The sequence below is a fragment of the Melanerpes formicivorus genome, unplaced genomic scaffold, assembly GCF_026170545.1.
Source record: "Melanerpes formicivorus ecotype bairdi unplaced genomic scaffold, bMelFor1.0.p_v2 SCAF_5, whole genome shotgun sequence".
NCBI lineage: Eukaryota > Metazoa > Chordata > Aves > Piciformes > Picidae > Melanerpes > Melanerpes formicivorus.
The window spans coordinates 4,624,060-4,637,439 of record NW_027142357.1 but is presented as its reverse complement, the minus strand read 5'-3'; the positions used below and the strand labels follow the sequence as shown (position 1 = coordinate 4,637,439).

The window sequence follows — 13,380 nt, the reverse complement described above, 5'->3', positions numbered from 1 at the left end:
CTTCCTGGAGCCTTCTCTTCTCCAGGCTGAGCAACCTCAGCTCCCTCAGCCTGTCCTCATAGCAGAGCTGCTCCAGCCCTCTGATTCGTTTCGTGGCCCTCCTCTGGAACTGCTCCATCAGGTCCATGTCCTTCCTATGCTGAAGGCTCCAGACCTGGGTGCAGTACTCCAGGTGAGGTCTTACTAGAGCAGAGTAAAGTTGCAGAATCACCTCTCTCAGTCTGCGGGGCATGCTTCTTTTGATGCATTTTTATGATCTGCTCATTGTGCTATCAAAACATACAACACAGTTTTGATAAAGCACACTGCGTTATTTTTCTCATGTGCTCACTTGTGACCTAAATTCAGTTCATTGACTTGGAAAAGGAACAACAAAGTTATTGGGAAAGAAAGGTTAACCCCTTGTATTCATATTAACTACATTCAAACATACAGACCCTTGAAGGAAGTTCCTTCTCATCACCTTTTCTCTAAAACAAAACTTCATAAACAGGAGGAAACAACAGATGTGACTTTTTTCCTTCAAAAATGACAGGTTAGTTTGCGTTAGAAGGGACCTTAAAGATCATCTAGTTCCCACCCCCATGCCATGGCCAGGGACACCTGCTACTAGACCAGGTTACTATTGCCCCTATCCAACCTCACTTTCAACACTTCCAGGGCTGGAGCTTGGAAAAAATGAGGTGTTTCCAATGCATTCCTTGAAAATCAAATGGCTTTATGTCAGACTGAGAGACTTCCTCAAAGCAGCAGTTCTGTTCTTGCTTGAAGAAACTAAGTTGTTCTTGAGAAATCAAGAAAACCATATCATGTGGATGCTGGGTAACGATAGTCTTCAATACTTGAAGAGAGCCTACAGGAAGGCTGGAGAGAGACTTTTCATAAGAGTGTCTAGCAATAGGACTGGGGGGATGGTTTTAAGCGGAAAGAGAGTAAGTTTAGACTGCATCTTAGGAAGAAATTCTTCACTACAAGCATGGTGAGACTCTGGAATGGGTTGCCCAGAGTGGTTGTGGAAACCTCCTCCCTGGAAGTGTTTAAGGCCAGGCTGGATGAGGCCTTGGACAACCAAGTCTAGTTGGCATGGCAGGGAGGTTAGAGTAGATGATCTCTGAGGTCCCTTCCAACTTAAGCCATTCTATGATTCTTTGCTTCACCTCTTCTGTGTGTTGGTTTTGTTTGTGTTTTGTGGCTGTTGATTTTAATTATTTTTTTCTTCAAAGCCATTGTAACCATTTTTAACCATTCTGTTCCAGGAACATTTGCCTGGAAAACCTTTTACCTTTTGGGTTTGGCTTGAAGCCATCTTGGACTTAATCAAGAAACACATTCTTCCTCTTTGGATTGATGGGTGAGCAACAAGGAATCTGCTGTATAATGATCTCTCTCTGCTTTGCCTTTTGCCTAATCTCAGTTTTAGTTATGCGGGGGGTAATTTGCAGAGAGTTTAATGCTTCTCTCTCTCTCTTCCCGTTTGTAACTTCTGGGAATTTCTGCCAAAAGGGAACACCACTAAATCTCTTAGAAATGCAGGTTTAGACCTCTTTAGCAGGTCTGTGAGCGTACACTCAGAGTACTATGAAAAACTTCATCATGCTTCATAGTTCTTGGAGCTCAATGCAATACTCCACTTTTGTCATGTGAAGCTTTTGCTGTAGCTTTAAGACCTTATGAAGCTTTTCTAACCACTCACTGAACACCTCCATAAAGTTTGCCCAGGTGCACTACACAGATTGAAGTCACTATTTACCCTTCTCTCCAAGAAAAAAGTAAACACATGATTTTCTCTTACACTTCAGGTACGTGATGGGATTTGTAAGCAAAGAGAAGGAACGAATTTTGCTCAAAGACAAGACACCAGGGACGTTTTTGTTAAGGTTTAGTGAAAGCAACCTAGGTGGAATTACCTTTACTTGGGTGGATCAGCTAGAAAATGGTAAGTGTAATTAAAAACCCACAAACATAACCCTCAAACTCTGCAACACAGCTGGAACACAGGAGCCACGGTTTCTTTGGTGTGAAAGCAAAAGCTCTGTGCGTCAAGTCTTAGTAGGGTTTTGGCCAAGATCCAAGTATCATGTTTACTGAAACACAAACCAAAACTCTGAAAGTCTGCCTCTCAGTCCTTCGTATTAACTCTTCATTAGGAAGTGCACTTGCTCACTTCAGGCTTTAGATTCCACAGAATCATAGAATCATTCAGCTTGAGAAAGACCCTTGAGATCATCAGGTCCAACCATTAACCCAGCTCAAAGGAAAGTCAAAACTATGTCCCTAGTGCCGGTGCTGGCCTAGCAGCTGTCAGTGCTCATGGTGCCTTTGTGTTCTGCAGGAGATGTGACGTTTCACTCGGTGGAGCCCTACAACAAAGGCCGCTTGTCCGCGCTGCCGTTCGCCGACATACTGCGTGACTACAAGGTTATTATGGCAGACAACGTTCCCGAAAACCCTCTGAAGTATCTGTATCCAGACATTCCCAAAGATAAGGCCTTTGGCAAACACTACAGCTGTCAGCCAAGTGAAGGTTGGGCTTCCTTTCCCTATTTACTCTTTCTGCAAAGCAGCTGCAAAGTCAAGAGGCAGTTTGAGGGATGTGGGGAGAGGAGGGAAGGAACAAATTAAGATGCCTCATTTAATCAGCATCCTCAAGAGAACTGTTGTCATGTGTGTCTGTCATTTAGACAGCTTCATTCTGTAAACATAGCCCTGGCCTTAGAGGTTGCATTAGAGGCAATGAGAACAATATTTAAAAGAAGATAACAAACAGATCTTAGGGTAGAAAAAGTCAAAAAAGGATTTTTTCCTGACCAGTAAAAACAAAAAAACAAAAACAAAAATATCAATGCTTGAGTGTTCAAAGGAGATGAAACTGAAGTCATCCTGCTTACCAGCTTCATAATTGTCTTACATGAGCACTGTAGGATGCTGTCTCTTTAATTTGAAGGGAATTCTGTCTTTTCCAAACAGCCTGGAAGAGCTGGTTTATGTCATTTCACTTGGTGGAACCCCATAGCAAAGGTCCCTTTTCTGTACTGCCTTTTGCCGACGTACTGAGCAATTACACAGTCATTACAGCAGACAGCATTCCCCCAAACCCCTGGCAACTGCACAGCGAAGTACAAAAAGGCTCTAAATAAGTTCAAACCCCTGCACTTTCTTGTCCAAGTTACAAGTCAGGTGATCTTTTAGATGAAATGTACAATCTCTCTCTCAAAAAAAAATGGCATTTGAGTTCAAATTCCTACACTCAGAAATGTTTGGAGGCTATAAACGTTTTCCCTCTTCAATTTAATTTACCTAGTGCTCCAATCCTCAAAAAAAAACCCAACACAAAAACACCAAGTTCATGCTTCATTTCATGCAAAAGACATAGCTGGAGCTGAACCTGTAGAGACAGAGCTCCACACGAGCATTTGCAGAACTGAAACCAAGAGGCTCAGAAGTGCTAAGCTTGTGGAATTGGATTTTTGCTTTTGCAGCCCTAATGAGATCTCTTCCAGCAGTTGCTGTGTTAGATTCCAAGATGCCCACTCAGATCAAGGGAGCACAATTATGTGACTAAGAGTTGAACTCCAAGACTCAGCTCAGGAATTTCCTGGATTTTTATGGCTTCTTATTTAATCTTAAACAGGGACATTGTGTTTTTAATGCACGATGGTCTGCAGCACTTTAAGTAGATAATCAAATTCAAATAGATAATAAAATGATTAGGCAATATTTAATATATTTAATGTTTACTTCTAGTCTCAAAGCCCTCAGATGGAGGAGACAAAGGTTATGTTCCTTCTGTATTTATCCCTGTCTCCAAAATGTAAGTATCCTTCCAGATGTGTTGCACATCAGATACTATTTTTATTAACTTTACATATAATTTCAACTTTTTTCCTGCCTCCTAACCCCCATTCAGATAATTTGGGACAGCAACACATGGTGTGTTTCTATTTGGCCAAGGAATGCTGAAGACAGAAAAGGAAGTGAAGAACTTAACTTCTATGGTGTTTTTCCCTTTCATGTGGCAGAAGATTTGTATAAATTGAATTCAAACTTCATGTTACTCTGATCTGCTGTCTCCCTTTTTTTCTCCAGCAGCTCCTATTACAGAGTTCAGGTTTATCCTTGGTCCCATCTCTTCCATTTTTAAATGTGTACCAGGTTGTTTGCCCGTGCTAACAGGGCCACCAGCAAACCTGACTACTGCCTTCACTAACTTCATAAACATTCACCATCCTCCACTGCTATGCATCAAGACAGAGGGATGGAGATTGCTTTTAAGATGATTTTTGTGTCTTTTTTTTTTTAAGCTTAAATGATTCTACAGGTCCCCACTCTCCATCAGATCTTCTTCCCATGTCTCCAAGTGTTTATGCTGTGCTGAGAGAACACCTGAGTCCCACAGTGATCGAAACTGCTGTAAGTTGTGAACATGCCCATCTCTAAGATGACACTAAGCAAAGCAGATGCATAAAACAGAGGCTGCTTATAAAATGGTTGCTTGTAGAACTCTGGAAAAAAATCAAGAGCTCTTTATCTCTTGCTGTGTTATGTTCTGAAAGGATGGTACAGACATTTCCTGTGCTACATGGGACAGGATGCTGCTGCAAGCTTCAACATCTTCAAAAGAAAACCTCCTTTGTTTAATAGTACCTCTTAGTTTTCTGTTTCTTCAGTGATTTATGAACTTAAAATGGTTGTGTGTTTAAAAGCCTGTCAACATCCCTTCAAATGCCTCCCTGTAAACACTCCTCCTCACCCACAAACAGAACAAAAGTGAACCAGAATTGCATCCATGACTGGAAGCAGAGTTAAACTTGACAGAGAAACAGAGAGATCTCACGTATACACCATGCTGAAGATCAGTTCAAGAGCAAAACACCTATTTTTTTTTACTTCTTCACCTTTTTCTCTCATGGGACTGAAAAAAACAAACTAGTTCTTCAGCTAAAAGTGAAACAGAAGCCTGAACAAAAATTCCTTAAAGCCTCCCACACCAAACAGCTGAAAGGGAGTCAAACACAATTGTGGTGTTGCTTTTAAGGGGTGTTAAGAGATTAAGGTATTAAGAATGTAAGTGATTCAGTGCTGCTAGATGAGAGGTGAAATTATGGAAGCTCTTACTGGAAGTGTTTTCAAGTTCTGATAGAAATTGAGGGAGAAAAGAGTTTTGGAAGATTTTTAAAGAATCTTTCCTTCCTTTTCCCACTCTATTTACTTTGCTAAATGGAAATGAGGAAAATATGGGGGGGTCTGAAATTCACACAACCCTACCCTGGTGAAGAGCTGGCTAAGTACAGCAAGCAGACAACCTGCATTATTAAAGCAATGGGCTTTTTCTCTGTAAGATGCCAATAAAAATCACTGTGTGAGATGCAGAGAGCAAAAGTGAAATCTGCAGCAAGACAAAACATCCTACAACTCAGTAACTCAGTCTCAGCAAGATACACACTCTGCAGCCTTGCTGAGTTCCCTTTAGTTCTCCCCTCTCCAGATTCCCCTACCCATCAGGAAAACAAGCAGTTAGAACCCTGCTGTACACATCCATAGGCTGCAAGAACCACAAAAGTTCATCTAAAAATGTAGATAATTTTTATTGCAGCTGTTGCCCAAACAGTGTTTTCTAATTTTGTGTAGAACCCTACAAAGAGGGTCCTCAGGTCCTTGCCAGTTTGTATCACACTGTCAAAATGACACTGCAGTTACCTTGAGCCACAGGAGGTTTTACCTAAAGTGATCTTTTTTTGCATGAACAGCAGTGACTACCTCAGACTAATCTTTTCCTTTTTCTCTTCTAGCTGAGTTCTCCTTACTCAACTGACTGAGGTTCACATACTGGATAACTGAGTAATCATGTGAACACTGGATGGGTTAAAGATGCAGTCATTTAAGCTTTTTCCCCATCATCTTTGTAAATAAGCATTTCCTGGAAGCCATTATGGTGTTATTTTGGGCCCCCTTCTGTTATCAATACCATGTAAACCAGGGATCTTCTCCTTAGGGTTTACAAACTGTCTCCTGCAAGATAGAAGTGCTGTCCTCGCTGATAAAAGGTCAAACCCTTTCTGGTTTGGAGGGCCCAGGAGAGATCCATTTTACTTGCAGAATAAACATGCATAGAATTGCTGTAAATATGAGACTATGAATGTTTTTCTTGGGAAAAGAGCATCTAGGGAGAACTAAACACACAAATGTGTTTTGGGGAACTTAGGGTTTATTATGTTATATAGTTTGTTTATTCATCAGCTTGGATACCATTGGTTTAGCTTCTATTTTAAAGCAAAGATTCTCATCCCCCTGAGATTGACTGTCCCATAGATGCCTGGGGTTTGGTTTTTTCCAAAGGTGAACTACCTTCAGCACAGATTTTTCAGCATAGATTTTTATCTGCCACCACAATAGAAGTTCACAGAATCCCAGCACGGTGGGGGTTGGAAGGGACCTCTGTGGATCATCCAGTGCAATCCCCCTGCTAAAGCAAGGTTACCCACACCACGTTGCCCCGGATCACAACGTCCAGGCAGGTTTGGAATCCCTCTAGAGAAGGAGACTCCACAACCTCTCTGGCCAGCCTGCTCCAGGGCTCTGTCACCCTCACAGTAAAGAAGTTTTAACTCATGTTGAGATAGAATCTCCTGTGTTCCAGCTTGTGCCTTTTGTCCCTTGTCCTATCACTGGGCACCACTGAAAAGTGCCCAGCCCCATCCTCTTGGCATGCATCCTTTAGATACTGATCAGCATCAAAAAGATCCCCTCTCAGTCTGCTCTTCTCCAGGCTAAACAGCCCCAGGTCTCTCAGGCCCTCTTCATCAGTGATGCTCCAGTCCCCTTAGCATCTCTGTAGTCTCTGCAGGAGTTCCCTCTCTCCCCTGAACCAAGGAGCCCAGTAATGGACCCAGTCCTCATGATGTGGCCTCACTAGGGCAGGGTAGAGGAGAAGGAGAATGTTCCTCGACCTGCTGGTCACACTCTTACTAATGTAACCTAGGATGCCTTCAGCTCCCTCGACCACAAGGGCACGTTGCTGGGCTGTGGTGGGTTGAAATTCTGCTCCCCCCCCAACATTAACTTTGCCAGACCAGCTCAGTATGAAGCAGATGGAAGCTGTATTTACAAGCAAAACTACACTCTACAATGGAATGCAACGAATATGTACAAAATATACAGTATTTACAGTATTATACAGATACTTACAACTAGCAAACAACACGAAAGACCAGGGAAGCTGGTCCTCTGGCCTACCCCCCTGTCCAAAAGGAAAAAAGGAACACAGAGAAAGCAGGGATTAGCCTCAACCCAAATAATGCAGCCAAGGTCAGCCAAAAGCAGGTCGATCTTTCCCGAGTGAAGCAAGCAGAGAAGAGGTCAGAAAAGGGAAAGAATGTTTTGGTACAGCCAGTCTTACACTAGACATTTTCTCTAATGAAATTGATTAGAATTATCTTTAGTTCTCCTTTTTACACCCAATAGTGATTTATTTATATTTTTCTACTTTTCTGCTAAAAATCTGTAACAAATTTTTAAAGGCATAGCCTAAAACCACCACACTGTGCTCCTGTTGTCCACAAGCACTCCCTTCTCTGCAGAGCTGTTTTCCAGCAGCTAAGTCTCTAACCTGTACTGTTCTGTACTGCAGGGGGTTATTCCTCCCCAGGTGCAGGACCCTTCACTTGCCCTTGTTGAAATTCATGAGGTTCCCCTCCACTCAACTCTCTAGGCTGTCCAGGTCTCATTGTAGTTGCAGAAAGTAGACAAGCAAGGCTCAGAAGAAAAAGGAATAATGGAAAAATAAAACTAACAGACCTAAATTGTGGTGTCTAAAGGGCTGCCTCCATTTAATCACTGATAGACAGGGTTAGTAAAACTTAGCCCTCTCAAAAAAGCCAAATCTATGTGTGCAAAGAGTAGTGAGATACTACAGCAAGTACTATCAGAGAATCTACAAAGAGAAAATCCTGAATTCATTGTGGGGTTTTTTTGTCCCCTAACATTATCCCTGAAACCTCTGCTAACAGAGTAACAACCTGGCAATTCCAAGGCCACTGCATTCCCTGGATGCAGACTTATTCCAGATTTGATCCTTGTCTGCAGAATACATGGCCAACACATGCAAAGTTCTTCAAATACACAAAATCACCTGAGCATTTACATTTTGCAGTCTTCTAAAGCAGGTACAAATCAGACATCTGGGATGAAAATGTCACCTCCTTGAATCAATAAGACTTTCATTTCTGCTTTTTCATTCATTCCTCTCACCAAAGCTGTTTGTGTTGGTTGAATGCAATGGAATGGAAACAGAAACAAGGGAGTAGATTTTAAATGAACAAATATGTCTGTTTTTTAATCTAAGCAATTTAAAGCAGGTGAGAAGTCATTTTGCCTTGGAAAGTATCGTGTATAAATAATCTGCCAAAACAACAGGAGAGGTTGTGTGTACAGCTGGAAACATCTGTAATTTATATGACCAGGATGAATAAAAGCAGTTTTTGCCTTACAATTGGATACTTGGACTTCTGTGGAGTTTTTCAAGATACAACAAAAATAGTCTTGCCTGGGTTTTGTTGCTCTCAAGTCTGAACTACAAGCAGTTACAGAGATTTCTAAAGCAGCAGATTTGTTCACCTTGCATCAGCTATTGCCTGTCTTTTGATTCACAGAATTGCCAACGTTGGAAGAGACCTCAAAGATCATCAAGTCCAACCTGTCACCACAGACCTCATGACTAGACCATGGCACCAAGTGCCACGTCCAATCCCCTCTTGAACCCCTCCAGGGATGGTGACTCCACCACCTCCCTGGGCAGCACATTCCAATGGCTAACAACTCTCTCAGTGAAGAACTTTTTCCTCACCTCCAGCCTAAACTTCCCCTGGCACAGCTTGAGACTGTGTCCTCTTGTTCTGGTGCTGGTTGCCTGAGAGAAGAGACCAACTCCTTCCTGGCTACAACCTCCCTTCAGGTAGATGTAGAGAGCAATGAGGTCTCCCCTGAGCCTCCTCTTCTCCAGGCTAAACAATCCCAGCTCCCTCAGCCTCTCCTCATAGGGCTTGTGCTCAAGGCCTCTCCCCAGCCTTGTTGCCCTTCTCTGGACACATTCAAGAGTCTCAATGTCCTTCTTAAACTGAGGGGCCCAGAACTGGACACAGTACTCAAGGTGTGGCCTAACCAATGCAGAGTACAGGGGCACAATGACTTCCCTGCTCCTGCTGGCCACACTATTCTTGATACAGGCCAGGATGCCATTGGCCTTCTAACCTCACCATCTTAATATAAACAAAATAGGGGCACCTTATGCTTTGGGACAATCTATCCTTCATGAGAAGTACTGTAAAAAAGGGCCAGACATGACATGTGAATCACAGTCTTGGATCTCCTTCCTCCTTGCTCCCCTTGCAATGCAACTCCTCAAGAGTTTCAAGTCTTGACTTGAACACAAAGTATTTCTGGTTAACAAATAGCCTTGTGGAAGGTGATGGTTTCTACTACTGTTTTAAAACAGACTTTGCAAGAGGTGGGTTTAACATATAATTGAAAGGTGTATTAATTTCAAATCAGTTCACTGCTTGAAAGGAACATTGGGGTCATTAACCTTTTTCTGTAAGATAAATGTATACAGCATTAGCTTCTTCCTGTTAGAACAGAACACTACCCTTACAGAACCACAGAATCATTTTGGTTGGAAAAGACCTTTAATATTGAGTCCAATCATGACCTAACTGCCAAGTCTGGTGCTAAACCATGTCCCTCAGCATGTCTTTTAAACACCTCCATGGGTGGGGATTCAACCCTCTCCCTAGGGAGCCTGTTCCAGCGTTTGATATGTCACTATGAGTAAGAATAGGGTTCTCTAGTAAAATTACTTGGGGGAGTGGAAAGAAGAGAAAAAACACATTGAAAGGGATGCCTCAAATGCCACCATAAGAAGCAAGACATCTACTTTTATTGTGCTTTTTCATTCACTGATTGACAGCAAAGTCAAAACAGTAGGATAGGATAGGATAGGATAGGATAGGATAGGATAGGATAGGATAGGATAGGATAGGATAGGATAGGATAGGATAGGATAGGATAGGATAGGATAGGATAGGATAGGATAGGATAGGATAGGATAGGATAGACCAGGTTGGAAGAGACCTTTGAGATCATCATCAAGTCCAACCTATCATCCAACACTATCTAATCAACTAAACCATGGCACCAAGCACCCCATCAAGTCTCTTCCTAAACACCTCCAGTGATGGTGACTTCACCACTTCCCTGGACCAAATCCTGTGATTGTTTTGTGCTTTATGTCCCACCCCATTGCCATAATGATTCTACTGAAATGTAGAAATTATCAGTTACCTTCTGCTCTAGCTTTTATTTGTACCCACATTTATCACCACTACTCTGTAGCATTTCATACCACAGTTTGCCAAGCAGACCTTCTATTTACTTGTTTCTTCAATGGACTAAGAATTGTTTTTGCTATCTGAGGAGAGCAGGGGATACAAAGGTTATGAAAAAGGATCCAAGTATCCTGGAGACCTGAGCTTTCATTTTTCTGATCTCTGTTGGCACTTCACACGCAACAAACAAGACTGGATGTGTCCAAGTAGCGCTAAGAGTGTCCTAGCAAAAAAACCCCAAACCCAGAATCACAGAATCACCAAGGTTGGAAGAGACCTCAAAGATCATCAAGTCCAACGCATCACCACAGACCTCATGACTAACCATGGCACCAAGTGCCATGTCCAATCCCCTCTTGAACACCTCCAGGGATGGTGACTCCACCACCTCCCTGGGCAGCACATTCCAAATGGCAAAGAACTCTCTCAGTGAAGAACTTTCTCCTCACCTCCAGCCTAAACTTCCCCTGGCACAGCTTGAGACTGTGTCCTCTTGTTCTCATGCTGGTTGCTTGAGAGAAGAGACCAACTCCCTCCTGGCTACAATCCCCCTTCAGGTAGTTGTAGACAGCAATGAGGTCTCCCCTGAGCCTCCTCTTCTCAAGGCTGAGGTAAACCCAAACTATTAAAAGAAAGATGCCAGGAATGACAATGAAGGAGAAGGAAATCTCATCACAGGATATTCCCTGTGAAGCAAATTCTCAACTGACACAATGACAGGAATGACTAAAGCCAAAGTTTTCTTAACTTAGATAGAAACTTCTATTGCAGTTCCCAAAGTAAGAACTGCAGCTGCGGTTGGTGCTTTATTGCACTTGCATGCTTTCCCACCCATGAAATGCAGCCGGCCGACACAGCGGCCACCCTCACAGATGTCTGTGCCCCAGCTATTGCTTTCCAGGCCCTGCTTGGAGCTGTCACCTAGCATTTCACCAGCAGCTGTTGAAAACCGGGAGATTTTCTTACTGCAGAGGTGAAAAGCACGTCCTGTGCTTTTGACCCCAATAAATCATGAAATCATGACGAGGAATCACAGAATCAACCAGGTCGGAAAAGACCTGAGAGATCAAGTCAAACATGGCACTGTTGCCCAGGTAGGGAGAGCTAGGCCAGGCCGGCCAGTCAGTGCCCCCATGCCGGGGCCTGGTGCCAGCTGCCAGGCTCGGGGCCCCTCTCACTACCGAAGCCAACACAAAGGAGAAGCTGCGGCAGGTGCGGGCAGGCGTGCAGCGAGCCAGAGGTCAGGAGGCGAGGCGAAGCAATGCAAGGCGGTGCGTAAGGGCGGGCGGGCCACAGACGGTTTCACTTTCTCCTTCCCCTCAGCCAGCCCTTTCTAGTTCCCCGCCGCCTTTCCCCGAAATCACGCGGGGTGGTTGCTCCCGCCCCGCCGCTCCCCCGCCCGCCGCCGCGCCTGCGCACGACGCCGTTCCCCGAGGCGACCTCAGCCCGTACCTACCAGGATCTGGGTTGGTGGCTGAAGAAGGCTGTCGGAGACGTAACGGAGAGGTGAGGGGAGGTGCGGCGGAGAGAGGGGGAAACCGGCGCCAACAGCGCTGGGAGCTGCACGATGGTGCGGTGGCTGCGCCTCAGAGGATCGGGCAGCGGGGTGAATGCCCCTGTAGCTAACCCAGCCTCTCCTCAGGAAAGCCCCTGGCTGGCCTTGGCTGGTGTCTGGAGATCGCCCACGGAGCTTTGCGCTCCGGTGCCTTCCCTTCTGGGGCAATAGGAGTCATCTTCTAAAGGTCCTCATTTCTGGCTTCTTGTAGGGGATACCGTAATCGCGACATCCACCTCAGGCTTGTGCTTGTTTTTCGCCTGTTACATCTGCTCACAAACTACTTCTCAAAGGCCGTTTAGCGCCTTCTCGACAGCTGCAGGTTCTCTCACGTTCCCAGTCCTCTAACACTGCCCTGGCTCCTGAGGCCATCAGAAACGGGCCTGACCCTGGGGACGGTGGTCACCCTCTCTGCTTCGCTCGCCACTGCCGCGCTGTAGGGCAGTGTTTTCCTAACAGGTATGGCTTCTCTCTGCATGATGCTACTTCTGCCTGCGAACTCTGTGCGGTGACCGTGGGTCGGGGGTCAGGGCAGGACCCCGAGCCAGCCCCTTGGGGTGCCGGGCTGGGGACAGCGCGTCTCCCCGGCGCGGAAGGGTAAGAGCTGTGGGCGGGGTAGCGCGGCACCGCGGCGCGCCCATTGGCCGAGGCGGCGAATGCTGGGTTCTGATTGGTCCTGGGGCCCCCCAGTCGCTGGGATATTTGTGGGCGCAGGCGAGGGTCGAGGTGCAGAGTTGGAGGTTTGGTATTCGGGTAAGTGCGGGCGGCTCAGCGGCTGTTCTGGGAGGGGGTGCGAGGTAGAGCGGTCCGTCGAGATGTAGTGGTAGGAGGGGGGAGCGTGAAGAGGCGGGAACTCCTCTGCCCTTTGCTCTCCCGAGCTGCCGCCGCACGGTTAGTTGCGGAGCACCTGGGGGGCGAAAGAGACGTGAAGGATGGAGGTGGTTGGATGCTTCAGGGTTAGGTGGAGATGAAGCGCAGCCAGGAAAGAGACCGATCTCCCTGTGGCAGAGAGCATTGAGCAGGAGTGGTACGGAGGTACAGTTCTGCCCCTCATCCCCGGCCGCATCAGCCCCAGGCAAGGGCTCCTCTCTCCAGAGATGCGTTTTTTGAGACCCTTCTGCCCCTACTCAAGGAAAGGAACAGCAAAGCGGGCTTTCCATCTTACACCGCCAGTCACTTGGCAGGCTGAGCTCTGTACCCCCCTATTTGTTTCTGATGGCTTTTCCACAAAGGTGCTGACTTGCTGCATTTTTGATGTTTCCCTGCTTGCATCCCCACAGGTTGCATTTGCTGCGTTATCATATGGCTCCACAACCGGCAGTTTTAGTGGCTCTCTGCCACCGCTCTTCAGTCCTTTCCCTGTCTAGTTGGTTTGAGACACAGGAAGACTGGAGTACATCTTTAAGCAATACAGGAAAAAAAAAACAACAAATAGACTAGCTTTGT

General features: G+C 45.4%; 2 protein-coding genes across 4 annotated transcripts in view; both read left to right on the top strand.

The window, feature by feature from the left end:
- STAT4 (signal transducer and activator of transcription 4) overlaps positions 1-6,123 on the top strand; it is a 48,255-nt gene extending 42,132 nt beyond the window's left edge. Inside the window, exons 19-24 of the mRNA XM_068137927.1 lie at positions 1,257-1,351; positions 1,800-1,936; positions 2,333-2,524; positions 3,745-3,811; positions 4,302-4,410; positions 5,790-6,123. Coding sequence (XP_067994028.1) covers positions 1,257-1,351; positions 1,800-1,936; positions 2,333-2,524; positions 3,745-3,811; positions 4,302-4,410; positions 5,790-5,816 — 627 coding nt within the window. The 3' untranslated portion in view covers positions 5,817-6,123. The remainder of the gene's footprint in view (positions 1-1,256; positions 1,352-1,799; positions 1,937-2,332; positions 2,525-3,744; positions 3,812-4,301; positions 4,411-5,789) is intronic.
- A 5,692-nt stretch (positions 6,124-11,815) lies between these two features.
- STAT1 (signal transducer and activator of transcription 1) overlaps positions 11,816-13,380 on the top strand; it is a 34,323-nt gene continuing 32,758 nt past the window's right edge. Inside the window, exon 1 of one of the 3 annotated variants that reach the window (XM_068137918.1) lies at positions 11,816-11,885. The gene's annotated coding sequence lies outside the window, so the exon portion shown is untranslated. Of the gene's footprint in view, positions 11,886-12,310; positions 12,394-12,601; positions 12,688-13,380 lie in introns of those variants that run through there. The other 2 variants (XM_068137919.1, XM_068137920.1) reach the window with 2 other exon arrangements.